At 60.8% G+C, this 23161-nt stretch overlaps 3 protein-coding genes across 4 annotated transcripts; 1 reads left to right on the top strand and 2 right to left on the bottom strand.

Moving 5' to 3' along the window:
• Positions 1-195: 195 nt before the first annotated feature.
• Positions 196-10865, bottom strand: PIWIL2 (piwi like RNA-mediated gene silencing 2). The gene is made up of 20 exons (XM_039564461.1): positions 10769-10865; positions 10245-10425; positions 10059-10169; positions 9732-9849; positions 9523-9644; positions 9335-9415; positions 8998-9111; positions 8692-8880; positions 8441-8525; positions 8238-8324; positions 8014-8154; positions 7817-7930; positions 6749-6937; positions 5748-5849; positions 5551-5670; positions 5155-5243; positions 4777-4882; positions 3559-3812; positions 2579-2686; positions 196-1033 (listed from the first exon to the last, which is right to left on the bottom strand). The coding sequence occupies exons 1-20, from the start codon at positions 10863-10865 to the stop codon at positions 877-879; spliced, it is 2565 nt and encodes an 854-aa protein (XP_039420395.1). The 3' UTR covers positions 196-876.
• Positions 10866-12758: 1893 nt separating this feature from the next.
• On the bottom strand, positions 12759-16926 carry POLR3D (RNA polymerase III subunit D). 2 transcript variants are annotated; one of them, XM_039564458.1, is made up of 8 exons: positions 16747-16926; positions 16544-16587; positions 15577-15722; positions 15357-15484; positions 15112-15283; positions 14783-15030; positions 13368-13520; positions 12759-13191 (listed from the first exon to the last, which is right to left on the bottom strand). In XM_039564458.1, the coding sequence occupies exons 1-8, from the start codon at positions 16909-16911 to the stop codon at positions 13069-13071; spliced, it is 1179 nt and encodes a 392-aa protein (XP_039420392.1). In that variant the 5' UTR covers positions 16912-16926; the 3' UTR covers positions 12759-13068. The 2 variants fall into 2 exon arrangements, with proteins under 2 accessions (XP_039420392.1, XP_039420391.1); XM_039564457.1 differs by having other exon boundaries at positions 15357-15481; positions 16747-16912.
• Positions 16927-18390: 1464 nt separating this feature from the next.
• LOC120411162 (phytanoyl-CoA 2-hydroxylase interacting protein) lies at positions 18391-22996 on the top strand. The gene is made up of 5 exons (XM_039564371.1): positions 18391-18636; positions 19692-19875; positions 20589-20763; positions 21452-21569; positions 21676-22996. Exons 2-5 carry the CDS (start codon positions 19711-19713, stop codon positions 22208-22210), a joined length of 993 nt encoding a protein of 330 aa, XP_039420305.1. The 5' UTR covers positions 18391-18636; positions 19692-19710; the 3' UTR covers positions 22211-22996.
• Positions 22997-23161: the final 165 nt, after the last annotated feature.

Below are 23161 nucleotides of genomic sequence, written 5' to 3'. Positions count from 1 at the left end.
CCCAGGCTGGGCCACGGCTGCCAAAGTCCGGCGGGATTGGCAAATGAACGAGGATAAATGATTAACCCGGGGCACAGGGTGACAGCGTGGGTGGCACCACTGCTGTGACCCCCCCTCGGTGTCCCTGCTCCATCCTGGGATCCCCTTGGAATGAGGGGCACCCCTCCCCCCCCCCCCCCAAATCCATGAGGGAGCAGCTGCCAGCAACGATTTTATTGGAATGAACCAAAAAACTGCTTACAGCAAGAGAAAAATCAGGGAAATCCAACTTCTCCTGCCCAAGGCAAAAAAAAGCACCTGAAATAGGTGGAAATTCAAACCTTTCCCTGGGGTAATGACCTGAATCCACAAAGAATTCTCCTTGGAAAACCAGTGACTCCTCAAGGACGGGAGAACCGGCCAAGCTGGAGCTGGTTTGTTCAACAGCAGCTTGAAAAAGCCCAGGAAAAAACCCTTTAAACCTGCATGGAAATGCAAGAAACTGGGGGGGGAAAAAACCCCAAAATCTTTGGGATTTACATCCAGCACCTGCACAGGGATGAGCTGTGGGAGCAGCAGCACCTTTGGGGCTCATGAACTCAACCCCCTCTCCTGGGAGGGCTGGAAACCAGCGGGATATTCCTTTGGGTTCATCCCCACGGAGAGAATTCCCAAAAAACCCCCCAGGGCCTGGGATGCTGCTGCAATCCCGTGCACCCTCTAAACCAACAAACAAGGAACAAATGAACACCAAAACCAGGGAATTGAGGAAGATCCCCGCTGGCAGGGGGGCCAAACAGCGGCAGGTGGGGAGCGGAACTCCGGGCTGCAATCCCGATTTTCCGGGTGCAATCCCGGATTTCCCGGTGCCATCCCGGTTTTGCAGGTCCTGGCAGGTTAAAGGAAGAAGAGCTGCTCGCTGAGGTGGGCGCTGGGCTCGTGGTGCAGGACCTGGCCCACCAGGAATGCCAGCTTGTGGGCGTACTTGCAGGGAGCCGGGACACGGACGGTGCCCGGCCAGTTCCAGTACAGGTGACACAGCTTGAAGGTCAGCCTGGAAGGGACAGCGAGGAAATCGGGCTGAGGGATTCCCGGGAATGGGGCTGGATCCGGGCTCACATCCCTCCCACAACCTGCTCGCAGCCGTGTTTCTTCCAGAGGTTGGGAACCCGCCTCGTCCACGTCCTCCCAGTTCACCCAGTACACCCAGCAGGCTCAGCCCGGTGCCTGCACGGGGACCTGCGCCCCCCCAAACTGCTCCAGGGGTTGATTTACCCAAAAACCCCAAATTTGGGGGGTCCCATGTGGGTCCTCATCCTATAAGGCTGCTCTTCCTTCTGTGGGATATTGGGGGGGGGGCTCTGGGATTCCTGCCCTTTTCTCTGGAAGATTCTGGGGGGGCTGCAGGATCTCAGGGACTCTGGAACCCCAACCCTTCCCCTGGATGATTTTGAGGCTCTCTCCCCCTTTCCTAGGGAGGATTTTGGGGGGCTGCAGGATATTGAGGAATTCTGGGACCCCTGCCCTTTCCTCTGGAAGATTCTGGGGGGCTGCAGGATCTCAGGGACTCTGGAACCCCCAACCCTTCCCCTGGATGATTTTGAGGATGATTTTGAGGCTCTCTCCCCCTTTCCTAGGGAGGATTTTGGGGGGCTGCAGGATATTGAGGAACTCTGGGACCCCTGCCCTTCCCCTGGATGATTTTGAGGCTCTCTCCCCTTTCCCAGGGAGGATTTTGGGGGGGCTATAGAACATTGGGGGGCTGCAGGACCCCTGCCCTTCCCTCTGCAGGATATTGAGAAATTCTGAGATTCCTGCCCTTTCCCTGGAGGATTTCAAGGTTCTCTCTCCCTTTCCCAGGGAGCATTTTGGGGGCTGCAGGATCTCAGGGACTCTGGAACCCCCAACCCTTCCCCTGGATGATTTTGAGGCTCTCTCCCCTTTCCCAGGGAGGATTTTGGGGGGCTGCAGGATATTGAGGAACTCTGAGATTCCTGCCCTTCCTCTGGATGATTTCAAGGCTCTCTCCCCCTTTCCTAGGGATGATTTTTAGGGGCTGCAGGATATTGAGGAACTCTGGGACCCCTGCCCTTTCCTCTGGAAGATTTTGGGGGGCTGCAGGATCTCAGGGACTCTGGGACCCCCAACCCTTCCCCTGAATGATTTTGAGGATGATTTTGAGGCTCTCTCCCCTTTCCCAGGGAGGATTTGGGGGGGCTATAGAACATTGGGGGGCTGCAGGACCCCTGCCCTTCCCTCTGCAGGATATTGAGGAATTCTGAGATTCCTGCCCTTTTCTCTGGAAGATTTTGGGGGGCTGCAGGATCTCAGGGACTCTGGGACCCCTGCCCTTCCCCTGGATGATTTTGAGGATGATTTTGAGGCTCTCTCCCCTTTCCCAGGGAGGATTCTGGGGGGCTGCAGGATATTGAGGAACTCTGGGACCCCTGCCCTTCCCCTGGATGATTTTGAGGGTCTCTCCCCCTTTCCTAGGGAGGATTTTGGGGGCCTCTGGGACCCCTGCCCTTCCCCTGGATGATTTTGAGGCTCTCTCCCGCTCCCCAGGGAGGATTTTGGGGGGCTCAGGACCCTCCCTTACCTCTGGAGGTGCTCGGAGCTGAGGTTGGCCGTGTTCCACATGCAGATGTAGCGCGTGGGAACGCTGCAGCCCTGCCGCGAGTGATGGGCCAGCAGGAAGAAATCCTGCCTGGGAAAGGCAAAACAAACCCCAATTTCACTTTTTTGCACCCCAAAAATGAGCATTTTTGAACCTCAGGGCGCTCTGAACCCCAGACTGGGCTTTTTTTACACCCCAGAATGGTGGTTTTGAACCCCAAGGGTTTTATTTTTGCAATCCCTGAGGGGTTTTTGCACCCTGGGGTGGTTTTATAACCCCTTTTTTTTGCACTCAAGGTGTTTTTACACCCCAGAGCATCTTATTTTGTAAAGAAAATAAATTGTAAGATACCTTAGGATATATTTACAACCATTTTTTTTGCCCCCTGGGGGGTTTTTACACACCAATTTTTACACCATGGGGTGGTTTTTTTTGTACCCAGGGTGGATTTTTTCCACCCTGGGCTATTTTTACAACGATTGTTTTTTTGGCACTTTGGGAATTCTTTTGCACCCCGGGGTTTTTTACAACCATATTTTCGCACCCAGAGTGGATTTTTTCCACCCTGGGGTATTTTTACAATGACTTTTTCAGCACCCTGGGCATTTTTTTGCACGCTGAGGTTTTTTTACCACCTTTTTGCACCCTGGGGCATTTTTACAACCATTTTCTTGCACCCAGGGTGGATTTTTTCCACCTTGGGGCATTTTTACAACCCTTTTCTTGCACCCAGGATGGTTTTACAACCATTTTCTTGCACCCTGGGATGGTTTTACAACCACTTCTTACACCTTGGGCTGGGTTTTTTGCACCCAGGGTGGATTTTTTTCCACCCTGGGGTGCTTTTCCCACCATTTTTTTTACACCCAGGTTATTTTTCTCCCCCCTGGGGTTGGTTTTTATCCCCTCCCAGGGCGTTTCCTCCCTGTCCCAGCTCCCCCAGCCCCATCTCTGCCACTCACCAGTCCGAGCTGGTGACGCTGTGGTCGATGACGGTGCCCAGGGGAGGAGACACCAACTCCTCTCCTGTCAGGCAGTAGAAGTTGGTGCTCAGCTGCTTCTGCACCACCACGACCACGAGGCTGGGCTGGTAATTTTGGAAGGTGTGGAAGCTCTTCTGGAGCTGGGGCACCTCATATTTGAGCACCGTGTCCAGCTGGGGGTCGGACACCCCGTCCCGGTACACCACGATCTTCATGGGCAGGGAGTGGTTCAGCTGCGGGGGAAAAATGGGGAAAATGAGGAAAATCTGCTCATTTTTTTTATCCTGCAGCCTGTACAGGATTGCCTGAGAGGGGAGGGGAAAATATTCCCTGGTCAACAGAAGTTTGGGAATTCAACCCACCACGTTCAGCCCCGCTGAAAATGCGGCTCGGGGTGGGTTTGGGGAGGGTTGTGTTTGTGTTAATCCCAGAATTCCAGACTGGTTTGGGTGGGAAGGAGCCTTAAAATCATCTCAATTCCACCCCCTGCCATGGGCATGGACACCTCCCACTGTCCCAGGGGGCTCCAACCCGGCCTTGGGCACTGCCAGGGATCCAGGGGCAGCCACAGCTGCTCTGGGAATTCCATCCCAGCCCCTCCCCACCCTCCCAGGGAGGATTTCCTTCCCAATATCCCATCCATCCCTGCCCTCTGGCAGTGGGAAGCCATTCCCTGGGTCCTGGCCCTCCAGGCCCTCCTGCCCAGCCAGCTCCCAGTGCCCAGGGCTGTTCCTGCAGCACCCACAGAGGGATGGGAAAAAGGAATCAGAGAATCCTGGAATGGTTTGGGTTGGAAGGGACCTTAAAGCCCATCCCATTCCACCCCCATTCCATCATTCCCCGTTGCTCCAAGCTGGCCTTGGGACACTTCCAAGGATGAGGCAGCCACAGTTTCTCTGGGAAAATCCCAAGAGCTGGGATTTTTCCCAGCCCCTGCCCTGTCCCAGGCTGCTTTTCTCACGCTGGGGACAAGGGACAGGGCCCTGGGAGCTCTAACGTGGCACTTCCCTGTGAGCAAACTGATCCCGAGGCACGTTCCCGAGATAAGGATGAGCTGTGCCGGCTCCACATCCAGTCCAAAGGCTGCTGGGGATGTTTGCTCCCCTGCACGTATCCAGGCTGGAGGTTTTTGGGAGGTTTCCCCCTTGTTTTGAGGGAATGTGGAACCACAGGAGGGTGGTTTTTGGTTGGCCTCACCTCGTAGAAGCGCTTGAGGGCTTGGGAGAGGCAGAGGCGGAGGCTGTCGGCGATTTCCTGGTGGGGCATCTGGAAAACCACCTTGGAGTACCACTTGGTGAGGATGCTGGGCATGGAACGGGAATGAGCACCAGGAACGAGCACTGGGAACCTCCCCCAGCACCGGGCAAAGTCCTCTGAGGTCTTGTGCAACCCCAAATCGGCCCTGGCTCAGCATTCCCAGCCCTTTCCCAGCGATTCCCGACACAAACACGCCAGGGGAGACCTTGCTGAGCGCAGCAGCTTGGGGAGAGCAGCATCCTCACCCCCTTCCCGGGAGGAGATTTTGGGGTGGGAGATCCCTGAAAATTCCCCCTTTCCCAGGGGGAAGCCACGTACTGGTTCATGCTGGCCACAAAGCCGATGACGGAGCGCATCCCTTGGCTCCGGCTGTGGTGGATGTCCATGCCCACAACCATCAGCTGCTTCTGGAGAGGGGGAACAAAAATGGGATTTAGGGATCATGGAGCAGGGAAAGGCAGGTGGGACTTAGGGATAATGTCCATGCCAACAACCCTCAGCTGCTTCTGGAAGAGGGAAGAACAGCCAGGTGGGATTTAGGGATAAGTCAGACACCTCCAGGCTCGGATCCCTGCAGCTCCCAAGGGACTCACGTGCACCCAAGAGAAGCCAACCCCGACTCTCCAGCTGCCTCAGCCCGTGCCCACAATAATTCACCCCCTCCAGAGCTTCCAGGCTCGTCCCAGGCTTCTTCCCAGGGTTTTCCTGCCTTACCAGCGGGATATCAACCCCCCAGAGCTGCCCGCCCAGCTTGCAGTTGATCTGCAGCAGAACTTTCTGCACCACACTCCTGATCTTGCCGGGGTGGCCCGTGAGGGACTGGGCGTTGATGACCTAGGGAGAGGGAAAACTCAGGGAAAAGTGAGGCTGGAGGCAGCCACGGCTTCCCGGGAATGGGGGTCCCAGCCCACCTGGGAGGGCACCGGGGTCTGCACACAGCAAAGCTTCTTGACGGCCCCGTAGATGTCGTCCCGGCCGTTGGGGATGAGGCACAGGAGCAGCTGCACCTTGTCCTGAGGGAGATCATGGAATTGTTCCGGTTGGAAAAGCCCTCCAGGATCACCGAGTCAAACCTAAGGTCACCGATAACCCACGTCCCCAAGGGCCACATCCACGGCTCGGAGATGGGGACTCCAGCACCTCCCTGGGCAGCCCATTCCTGTATTTAGCAACCCTTTCCCATTCCTGTATTTAACAACCCTTTCCCATTCCTGTACTTAACAACCCTTTCCCATTCCTGTACTTAACAACCCTTTCCCATTCCTGTACTTAACAACCTTTCCTATTCCTGTACTTAACAACCCTTTCCCATTCCTGTATTTAACAACCCTTTCCCATTCCTGTACTTAACAACCTTTCCTATTCCTGTATTTAACAACCCTTTCCCATCCCTGTATTTAACAACCCTTTCCCATTCCTGTATTTAACAACCCTTTCCCATTCCTGTATTTAACAACCCTTCCCATTCCTGTATTTAACAACCCTTTCCCATTCCTGTATTTAGCAACCCTTTCCCATTCCTGTATTTAGCAACCCTTCCCATTCCTGTATTTAGCAACCCTTTCCCATTCCTGTATTTAACAACCCTTCCCATTCCTGTACTTAACAACCTTCCCCATTCCTGTACTTAACAACCTTCCCCATTCCTGTATTTAGCAACCCTTTCCCATTCCTGTATTTAACAACCCTTTCCATGAAGAAATTCCTCCTGGTGTCCAACATGAGCCTCCCCTGGCACAGCCTGAGGCTCCTCCTCCCTTATTCCCAACCCCACCTGGCTGCACCCTCTTGTCAGGGATTTTAGGGAGCAATAAGGCCCCTCCTGAGCCTCCTTTTCTCCAGGCTCAGCCCCACTCCAGGTGCTCCCATCCCACCTTCCCGATGATCCCCCTGGGATGTCCCCACTCCTCACCTGGCTCCCCAAAGAACTCTGGATGCTCCTGACGTAGGTCTCGATGCGGTCGTCCCGCAGCTCCTGCACCGTGGGCTGTCCCACCTGCATTCCCATGGAGCCACAGCTGCTCCTCATGGCCGCCAGCAGGTCCCTGGCCAGGTGCTGCAGCCGCTTGGGATAGATCAGGAGCCAGGAATTTATGGAGATCTGGGAGAGAAGCGAGGACAGGCCGTGGTTTGGGAGGCACATTCCCCTTTGGGAGAGGAGAAACCTACGGAGCACAGAGGGAAATCTGGGAGAGGAACACTGGCCCAAGGGGAACCTGGAGCACAGCAGGGAGATTGGGAGAGGGAAATTTGGGAGAGGGAATTCAGGACAAGAGGAACCTGGAGCACAGAGGGAAATTTGGGAGAGGGAAATTTGGGAGAGGGAATTCAGGACAAGAGGAACCTGGAGCACAGAGGGAAATTTGGGAGAGGGAAATTTGGGAGAGGGAAATTTGGGAGAGGGAAATTTGGGAGAGGGAAATTTGGGAGAGGGAATTCAGGACAAGAGGAACCTGGAGCACAGAGGGAAATTTGGGAGAGGGAATTCAGGACAAGAGGAACCTGGAGCACAGAGTGAAATTTGGGAGAGGGAAATTTGGGAGAGGGAAATTTGGGAGAGGGAAATTTGGGAGAGGGAAATTTGGGAGAGGGAATTCAGGACAAGAGGAACCTGGAGCACAGCAGGGAAATTTGGGAGAGGGAATTCAGGACAAGAGGAACCTGGAGCACAGCAGGGAAAACTGGGAGGGAGAAAGTGGCTCAAGAGAAATCTGGAGCACAGAGGAGAATCTGGGAAAGGAAAAGTGGCCCAAGAGAAATTTGGATCCAATTCCTACAAGCAAAAGGCTCCCTCCACCCTGGGATGAGGTGGGAAAGCAGACACCACAGCCACATACCTCCAACTCCTTCGGAAAAACAAGCTGGAGCGCAAATCCAACACAAACAAGGGAAGGGTTTGAGCTGGAAGCGGCTTAGCCGGAATGCCAGCGCTGAGGGAAACCCATCCCAGTTTTCCCAACGAGGGGAGGCTGCTGCTCACCACGGCGATGGGCGCTTCCTTCGTCACCTCCCGGTGCCAGCCCAGGTCCTCGGCGGGAAGGAAGGAGCGGTGCCGGAGGTTGATCCGCTCCCCGGGCAGGATGTGACCCTGGGTCTGGGCAGAGCAGGAATCTCCAGAGCTGCCTCCCCTGCCTCCATTCCCTTCAGAGGGAAGGCCGGGAGCCCAGCAGCCCTTACCCTGTAGATATCCGTGTCCAGGCACAGCCCCCAGCGCCCCAGCTCCCGGGAAGCGTCCGGGGTGTCCTGGATGCGGTGCAGGAGGCTGGTGAGGCGCTGGTAGTGCTGCTGGGGGCTCTGGATCATCTCCCACATCACCTCCTGCACCGGGAACACCTCACAGTGAGGAGGGTTTCCCAAAACCCTCGGGAAAGCCGGGATCAGGGGATGAGGCAGGCTCTGACCTTGAGCGTCCGGCCGTTGTTCCGGAGGTCGGAGAGCCCGGTGAGGAAGGTGAGCTCCGGCACGAGCAGCACCATCTCCAGCTTGCGCTGCAGGGAGGGACAGGCACCGTCAGCATTCCAGGGGCTGGGAATCTGGGAATCCCTGCTCTCCCCAGGGGCTGCAGGAGCCCGGAGCAGCCCGTGGATCTCCATGCCCGGCTCACCTTCCCCTCTGGCATCTGTTTCTCCTTGGGTTTGTGGACGAGCAGCGGCTGGTCCAGTTCCCTGATGGTGATCCCGTAGGTCTTGCTGGAAAAACAGCACCATCACACAACCCTGGAATCTGGGTTTGGATCTTGTAGAACACTCACTCCCAACCCTCTGCCGTGGCCAGCGAAACCTCCCTGCTCCCGCTGCCCCACCGGACGTGGAGCCCTTCCCATTCCCACGGGATGATCCAGCAGCTCCCCCTCACCTGTAGTACTCCACGAAGGTGATCTCCTGGCCGCTGGCCAGGGTGAACGTGTCCTTGGGGGTCTTGTCCCAGTCGATGTCATCCACGCGATAGGTGCGGTTGTTGTAGCGGGTCATGACCACGCTCCCCACCAGCTGCTTGATGCACTCATCCTGGAATGTTCTCTGGCACTGGGCGTGGATGGTTTGCCTGGGGAGAGGGGAGAGGCTCGTGGGATGCTCCCTGCCCGTGCTACCCCGAAAACAAAGCGCCTTTCGCAGCGCCCTCGTCCCCGAAGCTTTTGGGGCTTCTTCCCGCTTTTCTCACATCATGCTCAGGACGGACTCGCTGCGGATGATCTTGTGGATGGCGTCCACCATGAGGAAGAGCCCCCCGTCCTTCCTGCGGATGCTGACGGCGTAGCCCGGCCAGATGTGGAGGCTGTGTCCGGAGGGAAAGCGGCCTGGGTTAAGCCGGAGCAGCCGAAAACTCAGGGAGTTGGAGAGGGAAATTTGGAATCACCCAAAACTCAGGGATTCATTTCCCAGCTCCCAACTTCGCTCCATAGTCAGCCTGACCAGAGCTGACCTGGGAAAACTTCCCAATTCCCAGGTTGCCACGGAAACAGTGATGCTCCTGTGGGAAGGAAGGTGCCAGCACCCACCTGTGCTTCTGCAGGGTGGTGGCCTGGGCAGGCTCAAAGAAATGTCTCCCAACCAGGCTCATGTTTAGGATTTTCATCACCCTAAGCAAGGAAAAGCAGGAAAAGTAGGACTGGATGAGGACTGGCAGGGAGGAGGAGGAAAGGGGTCTCCTCCTTGGAGCTCAGGAAGGGTCTCTGTGGTCTCTCACCTGCGGAAAATCACGTTGTAAAAGGGGACGCAGAGATCCGAGCTGGGCTCCAGGATCTTGGTCATCTGGATGTTGATGGAAATCTCCTCCCCGTCGCTCTTCCTCTGAGCCTTCAGGCTGACCTTTGGCAGGGCCAGAGGGGGATCTCCCACCCAAAACAGGGGCACCCCTATACCCCCAAACTGGGTGAGAGCCCCCCCACCCCTTACCTTGGGGATCTGCACGGGCAGGAAGAGGATGGAGCCGTCGAAGGCCATCACGTCCCCGGTCACAGCGCGCTGCTCCTTCAGCATGGCAATGCGGGCAGCCCTGCACTCCACCTCGGGGCTGGGGGCACACAGCGGCTTTTCTCCCTCTTCTGCCCACCCCAGACCTCACTCATCCCCCCTCAAAATCCCCCTTGAAGGGGAAAACCCAGAGCTCTTTGTTGTGCTGTGGCTGTTCCACCTCACGGAAGCAGGAAGGACACGGAGGGCTCTGCCTGGGCACACCCCAGCCTCGAGGGGCTGTGGGAGACCCTGAACCCCCATTATCACCTGAAGGTAACGTGGTACTGGTAGACAGCTTCGTTCTGGCAGTGGATCTTGACAAAGTTCAGCCCCACGGGGACGGCGGCTCCCTTCGGCACCGGCTTCGTCCCCTGCGGCCTGCGAGGGACAGGGGCTCAGCACTGACCCAGCAGCACCTGCACCCCAAATCCCGGGGCTGGGGCCATCACTTACAGCCTGGCAGCAGCCGGGGGGGTCTCCGGGGTGGGCGTGGGCGACAGGCAGGGCCGGGGGCTGGGTGGGCACAGGGCGGGCGCAGCGGCGGCTCTTCCAGGCTGGGTGGGCAGCGCGTCCCCTCTGCCTTTCCACAGGATCCTGAGTCCCCGGGGGGGGCTGGGGTGAGCCCTGGCACACGCTGGGGGTGGCCTGGCTGCAAACCCCCAGTGGTGACCCCGAAATCCCCCTGCTGTGCAGGTGGACCCTCTGCTCCCACCCCCCAGCAGCCTGGGGGGGGGACTCAAAACGCCCAATTTTGGGGATAGAGGGATAGGAGGGACAGAGGAGATGGGGAAGACAAAGGGAATAAGGGACCAGAGCGGATATATGGGGCATGGGGGGAGAGAGGGGATGGAACGGGATAAGGAATGGGGGCAGCAGACAGAAGGGGACAGGAGGGACAGGGAAGATGGAGCGGGACAGGAGGACCCGGGGGAGGACGGCACTGACGGTTTAGGGGTTTAGGGGTGTGGGGGACTCACTGCCCGCGCGTGGGGAGCGCCGCCAGCGCTGCCCCCGTGTCCTCCTGCTGCTGCTGCTGCGGCTGCTCCGGGCCGGGCGGAGCCAGAGCCCTCCCATCGCCAGCGCCGCCCCGGCCTGCGGGACCAGCGGCACCGTCAGCGGAGGAACGGGGCTCGCTGGCCCCTTCCACCCCCCTCACCACCGGCACCTACCGAGGGGCCTCTCCCGAGCCCGCTCGCCCAGGCCCAGCCCGCGGAACAGCGCCGGGAACGGCGACGGCGCGGGTCGGGGCTCGCCGGAGGCGGGCGAAGGCAGGCGAGGGAGAAGCCCGCGAGCCCGCGGAACCCCCGCGCCATGGGGGCGGTGGGGCTGGGGCCGGGGCCGGGGCCGGGGCCGGGGCCGGGGCCGGGGCCGGGGCCGGGCCTGGGCGGGCGGAAGGGCCGCGGCGGGTCCATGTCCGCCCCGTCGAGGCGCGCACGGGAGCCGCGGCCACGCCGCCGCCGCCGCCCAGAGCGCACGCGCGGCCCCGCCCACCCGCGAGCGCGGCGCTGATTGGTCCGCCCCGAAGGACACGCCCCATTCCCCCCCCCGCAGCGGCGGCGCTGAGGGCAGCGCACGAGGAAAGGGCAGGGGCGGGGAAAGGGGGGCGTGGCCAAATGAAAGGGGCGGGGTTATGCAAAATAGGGCGTGGGCGTGGCGGGAGGAAGGGGAGCTGCGATGGGGGCGGGGCGGGGGGGAAATATGGGATTGGGGGGAATATGGGATTGGGGGGATAATATGGGATTGGGGGGGATAATATGGGATTGGGGGGGATAATATGGGATTGGGGGGAAATATGGGATTGGGGGGGATAATATGGGATTGGGGGGAAATATGGGATTGGGGGGATAATATGGGATTGGGGGGAAATATGGGATTGAGGGGGAAATATGGGATTGGGGGGATGATATGGGATTGAGGGGGAAATATGGGATTGGGGGGATAATATGGGATTGGGGGGGAAATATGGGATTGGGGGGGATAATATGGGATTGGGGGGATAATATGGGATTGAGGGGGAAATATGGGATTGAGGGGGAAATATGGGATTGGGAGGGAAATATGGGATTGGGAGGGAAATATGGGATTGGGGGGAAACATGGGATTGGGGGAAATATGGGATTGGGAGGGAAATATGGGATTGGGGGGAAATATGGGATTGGGGGGGATAATATGGGATTGGGGGGATAATATGGGATTGGGGGGATAATATGGGATTGGGGGGATAATATGGGATTGGGGGGATAATATGGGATTGGGGGGGATTATATGGGACTGGGGGGGATAATATGGGACTGGGGGGAAATATGGGATTGGGGGGAAAATATGGGATTGGGATTGGGGATAATATGGGATTGGGGGGAAAATATGGGATTGGGGGGAAATATGGGATTGGGGGGATAATATGGAATTGGGAGGGATAATATGGGATTGGGGGGAAATACGGGATGGGGTGGGAACAGGGGTAATGTGGGATGGGCAGGAGAGCGCTAAGGTGGAATTTGGGGGGTTAAAGGGGATGGGGTGGGAGGGAGGTGGGCTGGAATGGGGCAGGAGAGGGGTAAAATGGAATTGAGGGGGTAAAACGGGACAGGGAGGTGGGGGTAAAATGGGATGGGGAGGACGAGATGGGATGAGGCAGGAGCGGGGGATAATATGGAATTGGAAGGGTAAAGTCGGGTATGGGGGGGGGGGCGGGATTTAAGATGGGATGGGGTGGGAACAGCGGGATTTAAGATGGGATGGGGTGGGAGATCACCATGAGAGGGGCAAGTGCAGCCCCAGCCCTGCCCAGGTAGTTGGTGTCCCCCATTCCTGCTCCCTGCCCAGGACATTCCTCACCCCCCAGGACACTCAGGCTCCGGCCATGGGGATGGGGTGGGGGTCACCCACTGCCCCCCACCTGCTGCAGCCGTGCCCAGGGACCCCGAGGCCTTGCAGGGCTCAGCAGAGGTGACAGAACAAGACGGAGCAGCCCCACGCAGGGGGAAAAGAGGTTTTATTCCAGGTTTCTCCTCCAGGACGCGTGTCCTGCTCCCACCAGCGTGTGTCCTCAGAGCTGGCGGACACCCCACGCTCCCACCCATCCAGAGATCCCCGTTTGGCACTGGGGGGAAGCCGCCGGATTGAGGGGCACAGCCGGACCCCCCCGCAGGGCTGGGAGGAGGCGGGAGCTGGCTCTGTGCCCACACCTGCACGAGCCCCCTCCCCACGCCCCAAAGGCACATCTGGAGGGGCTGAGGGTCCGTCCCCGGGGGCTGGGGGGCCGGGACCCCCTTGGCTACCGGTGCCGGTGCTCCAGGAGAGCCTCGAAATCCGGGGAGCAGACCAGCTTGTGCCGCACGTGGCCCAGCACAATCATCTCGCCCGTCCGGTTGTCCCCGATGCCGACGGACACCAGCTCCTGTCCCATGGGGGAGGAACACCCGTGAGCAGCCTGATCCCATGGGAATCCCTGGGAAAAGGGTCCCAGAGGGCCACCAGCAGGACCCTTCCCCACCGCTGTCCCAGGGAAGGGCTGCCCGGGGGTTATTTTGGGGTGAAACCCCCCAAAATTGGGTGGCAGTGTCCCCCCGATACCTGTAGGAAGGAGCAGGGGGTGCCCATGGTCACATCCAGGGTCACCTTGCCCAGCACCAGCTGCACCTTTCCCGACTTTCGGATGAGCAGTTTCCCCACCTGCCCCTCGGGGAGGTCGGCCAGGGTGCAGGTGTTCTCCGCCTGCTTCGCCTCCTGCCGTGGGCACAGCAGGGTTGGGATCGCACCGTGGGGTTGGGATCACATCACAGGATTGGGATCACATCACAGGATTGGGATCACACCACGGGGTTGGGATCACATCACAGGATTGGGATGACACCACAGAATTGGGATCGCACAGCGGGATTGGGATCGCACAGCGGGATTGGGATCATACCACAGGATTGGGATCACACCACAGGATTGGGATCATACCACAGGATTGGGATCACACCACAGGATTGGGATCACACCACAGGATTGGGATCATACCACAGGATTGGGATCACACCACAGGATTGGGATCATACCACAGGATTGGGATGACACCGCGGGATGGGGATCACATCACAGGATTGGGATCACACCATGGGATTGGGATGACATCACAGGATTGGGATCACACCATGGGATTGGGATCACACCACGGGATGGGGATCACACCACAGGATTGGGATGACATCACAGGATTGGGATCACACCACGGGATTGGGATCACACCACGGGATGGGGATCACACCACAGGATTGGGATGACATCACAGGATTGGGATCACACCACGGGATTGGGATCACACCACGGGATTGGGATCACACCATGGGATTGGGATCACACCACAGGATGGGGATCATACCACGGGATGGGGATCATACCACGGGATGGGGATCACATCACAGGATTGGGATGACACCACGGGGTTGGGATCACATCACAGGATTGGGATCACATCATGGGATTGGGATCACACCGCAGGGTTGGGATCACACCGCAGGGTTGGGATCACACCACGGGATTGGGATCGCACCATGGGATTGGGATCACACCACAGGATGGGGATCACATCACAGGATTGGGATCGCACCACGGGATTGGGATTGCACCACAGGATGGGGGGACAGCACCGTGGGATGGGGGGGACAGCACAGGATTGGAGGGGAAAGGACACCACAGGATGGGGGGGATGACGCCATGGGATGGGGGGGCACATCATGGGATAGGCGGGAAGTCACCATGGGACTGGGGAAGATGACGCCGTGGGATGAGGGGGAGACATCACGGGATGTGAGGGAAAGGACAGCACGGGATGCAGGGGATAATGAACCAGGGAGGAACATGACACCGGGAGGACATCACAGGATGGGGTGGAAAGGACACTACGGGATGGGGGGACATCCTCATGCGCTTGGGGGAGATGACACCACAGGAGGAGAGGGCTCACACCCAGGGATGAGGGGACACCCCCACCGAGCCCCTACCTGGCTCTTCTCCTGCTTCACCACCACCACCTGCCCGTCCTCGTTGTGCAGCTCGGATTTGATGGGTTTGGAGTCGTGGGTGGGGGGCTGGCCGGGCAGGGTGTCGGGCAGCTGCAGGAACACCAGCTCCTCCTCGGCCGCCAGGCTCAGCTGCTGCAGCAGCTCGGCCGCTGACACATCCCGCGGGAATCCGGGGGGGCCCTTGGGCTGCGCCGCCTTGGGATCCTCCTCACGCGGCTCTTCCTTCACTGCAGAGGGGCTGCGTGGGCACGGGGCAAACAGGGACACCCCCAGCTTGTCCCCGCTGTGTCCCCCTCATCCCAGCCCACCTTTCACCGCCGGTGGGTCCAGCTCCATCTTCTCCTCCTTGGATCCAGGGAGCCACGGCTGGGTGTCCTCCTGCTCCGCCGCCTCCTCCTTGAAGAGCCACCCCGAGTGGGCCAGGGGCAGCTGCACCGGCTTGTTCCGGATGTCGTTCTTCAGCCCCGGGTCGTCCAGGAACTGTGGGGACAGCACAGGGGACACTCAGCACCACCTTGGTGGCACCAAAGCCACCCCCTCCACGCCCACTGACATCGTCCTTCTGCAGCATCCGCAGGATCTGCTTCGTCTCCTCGTCCGTCTCCCGCTTCTCCTTCTTGATGTTGATGATGTGCGAAGGGCCGAAGTCGGACATGTCCACGGTCTTGTCCCAGGAGCCTGCTGGGGGGGGGACAGAGGAGCAGCCCCGGGTCACCCCGAGCCGGTGGGACCCCCCCCATCCCCAAAAAAACCCAGAGGGGAGCTGCCCTTACCTTTCTTCTTCATCATTTCAGCAGGGCCCTGCTCGAAGATGGAGTGGGACTGGATGACCTCGGGCCGGCCCCGGCCCCGGCCGTGCCCATCCCGCTGCCGCTCCCGCTCCTTCTTCTCCTTCTTGACGGACACATCCTCGCGGGGCCTGCGGGGCACGCAGGGGGCACGTCACCCCCAGGCCTGCCCCGAGCCCCTCCCAGGACATGGGTGTTCTTGGAAGGGACCTCTGGACATCCCCCAGAGATGTTTGTATGGATATTTGGGATATTTCCATAGGTATTTGGGATATTTCTATGGATATCTGGGATATTTCCATGAATATTTGAGATATTTCCATGGATATTTGGGATATTTCCATGGATATTTGGGATATTTCTATAGATATATGGGATATTTCCATGGATATTTGAGATATTTCCATGGATATTTGGGATATTTATAGGGATATCTGGGATATTTCCATGGATATCTGGGATATTTCTATAGATATATGGGATATTTCCATGGATATTTGAGATATTTCCATGGATAGTTGGGATATTTATAGGGATATCTGGGATATTTCCATGGATATCTGGGATATTTCTATAGATATATGGGATATTTCCATGGATATTTGAGATATTTCCATGGATAGTTGGGATATTTATAGGGATATCTGGGATATTTCCATGGATATCTGGGATATTTCCATGTATATTTGGGATATTTCTATGGATATTTGGGATATTTCCATGAATATCGGGGATATTTCTATGGATATTTGGGATATTCCTATGGATCAATGGGATCTCCTCTCACTCCTCCCTTCTCTAGACCAACCAGGCCCAGCTCCCCAGTCTCTCCTCCTTGGACAGATGCTCCAGACCCCAAATCATCCCTGTGCCCCTCTTTTTACCCACAGGGAACCCCCCTGCTGGCAAATCCACCCCTGTCCCCTCTGGAAACAATTCCAAGGCCACTCACTCCTCCTTGATCTTCCTGCCGATGATGTTGGGGGTGAAGGTTTTCTGTGGGACACAGAAGGAGAGGGACCAAAGTCACGCCACGAGCCGGGACCAGCCCCACAAACCAACTCCTCCACACCCCAAAACCCCCAGCCCGGGGTCCCCAAAGCCCTGCTGGGGCAGCACATTGGGTGACCCCAATGTGGGGAGGGGGGGTCTCACCTTCTTGACGCCGCCCAGGGTGAGGTCTCGGGAGCGGATGGAGGGCAGGCGGCCCGGGCTGAGGGCGGGGGCTGCGGGGCGTCTGCCCAGCACCCCCCGAGCCCCCGGCACCCCCGGCCGGAGGCTGCCCGGGGAGCCCGAGCTGCCAGAGCCCCCCTCGGCCATCCTGCGGGGAGGGGACACGGTCAGGGACACGCAGGGGGGCTCAGGGGGGTCCTGCAGCCCCAAACAGGGCTCAGCCATACACCCCCCCCAATAATGAACCACCCCCTGCGCCCCTAAATAGGGTCCACGAGAAGCCCCCTTACCCAGGGGGGTCGTGTCCCCCCTGCAGCCCCCAGGACCCCCTCCCCAGCTTTCTCAACCCCCCGTGCACCCCCAAAAAGGAACAACTTGTCCCCCCCTCCCCAGGGGTCTCAGACCCCGCGATCTCCCCGCTCCCCCTTCACAAAAGGCTCTCAATCCCTTCGTTCCCCCCAGAACCCCCTTGCCCCCACTCCCCAGGGGCTCAGACCCCCATTACCCACTCACACCCCCCCAGAGACCACTCGCAGCCCCCTCCTCATGGGCCTCAGCCCCGCAGGACCCCCCTGCGCCCCCTCCCCAGGGGTCTCAGCCCCCTCCTCGTCCCCCTTTACCCCCTCTCACCCCTCTCCCCAGCAATCTCACCCCCCAATACACCCCCAAAGAGGACGCACTCTCCCTCCGCTCCCCAGGGCTCTCACCCCTCTCCTCGCACCCCCCAGGACCCCCTCGACTCCCCAAAAATCTTCCCCCCGCCCCCGCCACGCCGCCCCTTACCCTGCCCGGGCAGCCACGGGCTCGCCACCCCCACTGCGCATGCGCGACGCACGGCGCGCCCTTCCCGGGGCGACGCTGCCGCCGCCATCTTTGCTGAGGGCACGGCGGTGTTGCCAATGCGCCGCCATCTTTGTGGTTGGCATTGCCCGACTCCGTGTGAAGGCGGCGGCGCCATCTTTGTGGTGGGCAGTGCCCTGTTCTCCGGACCGGGCAGCGCTGAGGGGAGATTTTTTTTTGGGGGGGGGTCACTCAGTCCTTCATTTCACACCCTCACGGGCTTCCTGCAATGCAAACACCTCCTCATGGTCCTTTACAGCTCCACAGCCAGCCGACACCCCCACCGGGAGGGTTCATGCGTGGGCACCAACACCCCCCTCCCCCCCGCAAAAATTTGGGGGGCAATGAGGATTTTGGGGTGCTCCGCCAGCCGTTCACCTCAGAAAAGCTTTGTCCCTCCAAAAAGCGTGTTCGCTACGTGCAAAAGAACAAGTACCCCCCCACCTTGGGCTTTGCACCCCCATTCCCTCGGGGGTCCTGTGTGGGTACCAGCATTCCCACGCACCTCATCCATCCCATTTTTGGGGCCGGGAGGGGGTGTCCCGGTTGTGCCGCTTGCGGCACAACCGGGACACCCCCTCCCGGCCCCAAAAATGGGGGGAACAGGCAGAACCTGCCCACCACCCACCCCCAATCTGCGCCCACATCCCACTCTGCCTCCATCACCTGACGCCGCACGCATCCCTCCATCCCATTGGCAGAACCGGGAGGTTTTTCCTTCCTCCCCCTTCTCTCTCCCAGCTCCTTGGATATCTATTTTTCCCCCTTTTTTTTTTTTTTTTTTTTTTCCTCTCCTCTCCCTCCTCTGGAGGGTGTTTGCTATTTCCGAGCTGGCTGGGAGGATCCCAGTCGCATCAGCCGCAGGCAGCGACGCGGCATCGCCGGGTACCACCGCGATCCCACCGGCATCCTCCGTCCTTCCCGCTTGGATCAGCCCCGCCGGGGCTCTCTGTCCTGCCTTCCCTTCCCTTCTCCTACCCTGCCACTCCACCGGCATCCCCGCGCATCCCGGCAGCCCCCCGGCACGGCCAGGTAAGGGCCTCACCGGCACCGTGACACCGGAGCAGCCACCAAATCCCGGTGGCGTTGGGACAACATCCCAATGGCATCGCTGAGGGATGCTCGGGGGGGCACGGAAGGGGGGCTACGGCACGGCTTGAGGGCTTCTAGCGGGCATGAGGTGTTGGGGACACGGGGACACGGTGACACGATCCAGCTGGAGCAATCCCGGTGCAGAATTCCTGCGCCACCGCCGGGCACGGGAATGGGGCAGCGAGGTGGCACCTTGTCCCCAGCGCGGTGACCTTCTGCCGTGCCCGAGGGCTTTGGCGAGGAGGACGTGCGGGGTGGCAGCGGCTTTGGGGTGCCTGGGGGTGCAAGGGTGGGGGGGCTGGGGGTCTGCGCAGATGGGGGGGGGACACACGTGGCCGTGGGTGGCTGTGGGTGGCCGTGGGTGCCGAGTGACAGGGACACACACGGCTGAGCCCGGCGTGGGTGGCCGTGGGCACCCGGAGGGGGGGCGGTGGCACGTTGGCAGCCCCGCGGTGCCACGGCTGCCCCCGCACAAGCCCAGCGTGCTGGGCTGCAAGATGGGGGGCACCCGCCCCCTCCAGCCCCCCTCGGAGCACCCCCCATTCCCGTGCCGTGGCTGTGACTCTGTGTCCCCTCTCGGCGAGCATCGCCCACTCCCCAGAGCGCCTTCCTGGGGCGCAGGGAAACTGAGGCACGGGCCGGGGCAAAGGCGGATCCAGCTTTTCCAGTGCCTGCGTCCAACCCTCCCCTCTCCCAGCAACTCCCTCGGCTCTCCCCGTGTTTTTCTTTCCCCACCCGGTGTTGAGCAAACCCCGAAACACCTTCTGGCGTCGCGCCGGGGCCCCGCGGCACCCGGGGGAGCGGCCGGGGCCCCCGCACCCGACCGGGCTTGTTCCCGGCGTCCCGCTGCCTGCTCCTGCCTGCGCTGCCTATTCCTGGCTCCCGGCCGCTTTTCCACCCCGGTGCCATCTGCTCCGCCGCGGGCGGCCTTGGCAGCTGCCGACGTGGGCAGCGAGAGGGGGCTCGGCACCCCCAAACCCGCGCTGTGCCCGCAGGAGCTCAGCCCCTCCGGCCATGGAGCTGCTCTCCACCCCCAAAAACATCGAGATCAACAACATCACCTGCGATTCCTTCCGCATCTCCTGGGCTATGGAGAAGGGGGACCTGGAGAGGGTCACCCACTACTTCATCGACCTCAACAAGAAGGAGAACAAGAATTCCAACAAGTTCAAGCACCGGGTGAGCCGGGGGAGGACGCGGGACCCCCTGCCCGCGGAGAGGAGACGGCGTTGGGAGGGAGGAACTGGCTTTTAGCCCTCTCTAGTGCTGAATTTGGGTCATTCCCCTCACGGGACACGCTGGCGGAGGGGACTGGGATGGGGATCGGAGGGTGACGGACACCGCTGAGCCCCCGCGGGGGAGCTGAGCCGCTCCTGCTCCCCCTCCCCGTGCTGCGAGTCACTAATTCGGGCCGTTTTTAGCAGCGCCGTTGCCACGGTGATGCTATTTAATGTTTAACATTATTTTTTTTCTCTCCTCCCCAATAATAAGGGGTGGGGGGGTGGGGGGTGGGATATTTTTTTCCCCTCTATCTCCCGACTTCAGCATCCGCCGTTGCCACAGAAACGGCTCTGCACTGCGGAGCTGCTCCGTGGCCTATTGACACCGCGAGATGCCACCGGGAGCGGGGGGTCCCCGAGACCACCGCCCCTGCCCTTGGGGAGCCTGTGTCCCCATCGCAGCAGGGACATGTTTGGGGACAGGGACGGGGCAGCACTGTAGGGACAGAGCGGGGGGGTGGGGGCAGCCCGAGATGTGCCACCACGGTGTTTTGGGGGGTCTCAGTGGATATTTTGGGGTGTGTGGTGCCCGGCAGCATCCCCCCGGCGCGGGGCAGGGGTGCAGGGCGGGGGTGGGATGCTGTCCCGCCTGACCCTCACCCCTCGGCACAGGATGTCCCCACCAAACTGGTGGCCAAGGCGGTGCCGCTGCCCATGACGGTGCGGGGCCACTGGTTCCTGAGCCCCCGCACCGAGTACAGCGTGGCCGTGCAGACGGCGGTGAAACAGAGCGACGGCGAGTACCTGGTGTCCGGCTGGAGCGAGACCGTGGAGTTCTGCACCGGGGGTGAGCGGCACCGGGGCGGCCCGGAGCCGGGAGGGACGGTGGGGGCGTTCCCGGGAGCCCGGAGGGAGGATGGGGGCGATCCCAGGAGCCGGGAGCTGCGAGGACGACGGGGGCGATGCTGGGAGCCGGGAGGGAGGACGGGATTGATGCCTGGAGTCAGGAGCTGGGACGGGGGATAGGGACGATCCCGGGAGCTGAGAGGAGGATGGGGGCGATCCTGGGAGGCGGGAGCCGGGCGGGGTGACGGGGGAACGCTTGGAGCCGGGAGGATGAGGCGGACAGGGGCAATGCCCAGAGCTGTGAGCCCGCAGGGAGGATGGGGTTGATGCCTGAAGCTGAGAGGGAGGACGGGGATGATGCCTGGAGTTGGGAGCAGGGAGGGAGAACAGGGGCGATCCCAGGAGCTGGGAGGAAGAGGGGGTCAGTGCTGGGAGCCACGAGGGAGATCGGGGATGATGTCGGGAGCCACGAGCCGGGAGAGAGGATAGGGCCAATTCGGGGACGATGGGGGAAACGCTGGGAGCCGGGAGCCCGGAGGAGGACGGGGGCGATGCCGGGAGCTGGCACAAGCCGGGCCGGTTGGAGCGGCAGCTGCTGAGTGGGAGGCAGGAGGTGCGGGGAGCTGCGGGCAGGGATGGGCTGCTGGAGGGGGATGGAGACGCCCTGATGTCCCCGTGCCTGTCCCCAGACTACGCCAAGGAGCACCTGGCCCAGCTGCAGGAGAAAGCGGAGCTGATCGCCGGCCGCATGCTTCGCTTCTCCGTCTTCTACCGCAACCAGCACAAGGAGTATTTCCAGCACGTCAGGTACCCCCAGCCCCATTCCCCACGCTCCCTTCTCCCAGGGCGCATTCCCTGACCCTTCCTGTTCTTGTCTGTGTGTCCCTCCTCCTCCTCCTCCTCCTCGTGGCAGGATGCACTGCGGGAACGTGATGAAGCCGTCGCTGAAGGACAACAGCGGGAGCCACGGCTCGCCCACCAGCGGGATGCTGCACGGCATCTTCTTCAGCTGCAACACCGAGTTCAACACCGGGCAGCCCCCCCAGGACTCGCCCTACGGCCGGTACCGCTTCCAAATCCCGGCCCAGCGCCTCTTCAACCCCAACACCAACCTCTACTTCGCGGACTTCTACTGCATGTACACCGCCTACCACTACGTCGTGCTGGTCCTGGCGCCCAAGGGCTCCTCCGGGGATCTCTTCTGCCGGGAGCGCCTTCCCCAGCTGGACATTTCCTCCAACAAGTTCCTGACGTGCTGCGTGGAGGAGGGCGAGCTGGTGTACCGCCACGCCCAGGACAGCATCCTGGAGGTCATTTACACGGAGCCGGTGGACCTGAGCCTCGGCGTGCTGGGGGAGATCAGCGGCCACCAGCTCATGAGCCTCTCCACCGCCAACGCCAAAAAGGACCCCAGCTGCAAGACGTGCAACATCAGCGTGGGGCGTTAAGGGCGGGACGCGGGCAGGGCCGGGCAGGGGGACGGGCGCCCGCCGCGGGGGCTTCTCCCACGGACGCTGGTGGGTGGAGGGCACGGGTGGGCGCGGGGGACCCGGGCGGTGCTCCGAGGAAGGAGCCGGCGGGACGCTCGCCCAGCAAGGAGGCAGAGCCCGCGCCGCTGTGTGCCCCGAGGGAGGAAGCCTTCATCTCCTGGACTGGCCGACCAGCAGCATCCTCGCTGGCATGAGCCCCGCGCTCTGCCCTGCTCCGCTCAGCCGCTGCGGGACCCCCTTCCCTCCGGTGTCCCCCGCGTCCCCCCGCCCCAGGTTCACGCAGCTCCCAGGGAGCCCCGGCCCTGCCAACCGGGACTGGGGCTCCCCGGCTACTCCAGGGGGTTCAGGGAGATGTTGGAAGCACCCCCCGGTTTTGAACTGTTCCCGGGGACGGGGGGTGCTCAGACAGGGACCTGCGGTGTGGGGGACCCCGGGCGTGCCCCCGTGTCCTGTCCCTCTCTGCTCTGCCATCCTGCACCGCCCCAATCCCCGGCCCCGCGGCCCCGGAGGCAGCCGGAGGAGCCGGGGAAAGGGGGAACGGATCTGAACCCCCCCCTCCCCGTGCCCCCCAACCCGCCGCCCCCCGCATGAGCCGTCGGCAGCATGGCGCTTGCGTGCGGCCCCCCCGGGGTGCCCGCCCCCCGTCTCTGTGTACCCCTGCACGCTGTACAACAACCGGCTCCCCGTCCCCGAGCATCCCTGTGCTGTGCTGGAGGTGTTTCAATAAACTCTGTGCGGTCGCCACCGGCCGTGTCACGCGCCTCTGTCCCCCACGGGACCCCAAGAAGTGGCTCAGCATCCCCCGCCCCCCGCACCGATCCAGCTCAGGGGAAGGAGGGGTGGGACTGGGAGGGGACAAGGTGGCGCAGAGAATTACGAGCACCCTCCTGCCCTCGCCAGCTCTCCGAA

The sequence above is a fragment of the Corvus cornix genome, chromosome 22 (genome assembly GCF_000738735.6).
Source record: "Corvus cornix cornix isolate S_Up_H32 chromosome 22, ASM73873v5, whole genome shotgun sequence".
NCBI classification, from domain to species: domain Eukaryota; kingdom Metazoa; phylum Chordata; class Aves; order Passeriformes; family Corvidae; genus Corvus; species Corvus cornix.
The sequence above is the reverse complement of the archived record's forward strand: the minus strand, read 5'-3'. Positions and strand labels throughout refer to the sequence as shown.

Excerpts from the sequence above, each read along its gene's own strand:
- PIWIL2 (XM_039564461.1), bottom strand. The coding sequence starts at position 10,865 with ATGGGAGGGCTCTGGCTCCGCCCGGCCCGGAGCAGCCGCAGCAGCAGC. Across the intron at positions 9,416-9,522 it reads TACAACGTGATTTTCCGCAG|GGTGATGAAAATCCTAAACA; the intron begins GTGAGAGACCAC and ends TTCCTTGCTTAG. Across the intron at positions 5,244-5,550 it reads GGGGGGTTGATATCCCGCTG|AAGCAGCTGATGGTTGTGGG; the intron begins GTAAGGCAGGAA and ends CCCCCTCTCCAG.
- POLR3D (XM_039564458.1), bottom strand. The coding sequence starts at position 16,911 with ATGGCCGAGGGGGGCTCTGGCAGCTCGGGCTCCCCGGGCAGCCTCCGG. Across the intron at positions 16,588-16,746 it reads CCCTGGGCGGCGTCAAGAAG|AAAACCTTCACCCCCAACAT; the intron begins GTGAGACCCCCC and ends TGTGTCCCACAG. Across the intron at positions 15,485-15,576 it reads TGAAATGATGAAGAAGAAAG|CAGGCTCCTGGGACAAGACC; the intron begins GTAAGGGCAGCT and ends TCCCCCCCCCAG.
- LOC120411162 (XM_039564371.1), top strand. The coding sequence starts at position 19,711 with ATGGAGCTGCTCTCCACCCCCAAAAACATCGAGATCAACAACATCACC. Across the intron at positions 19,876-20,588 it reads CCAACAAGTTCAAGCACCGG|GATGTCCCCACCAAACTGGT; the intron begins GTGAGCCGGGGG and ends CCCTCGGCACAG. Across the intron at positions 20,764-21,451 it reads CGTGGAGTTCTGCACCGGGG|ACTACGCCAAGGAGCACCTG; the intron begins GTGAGCGGCACC and ends GCCTGTCCCCAG.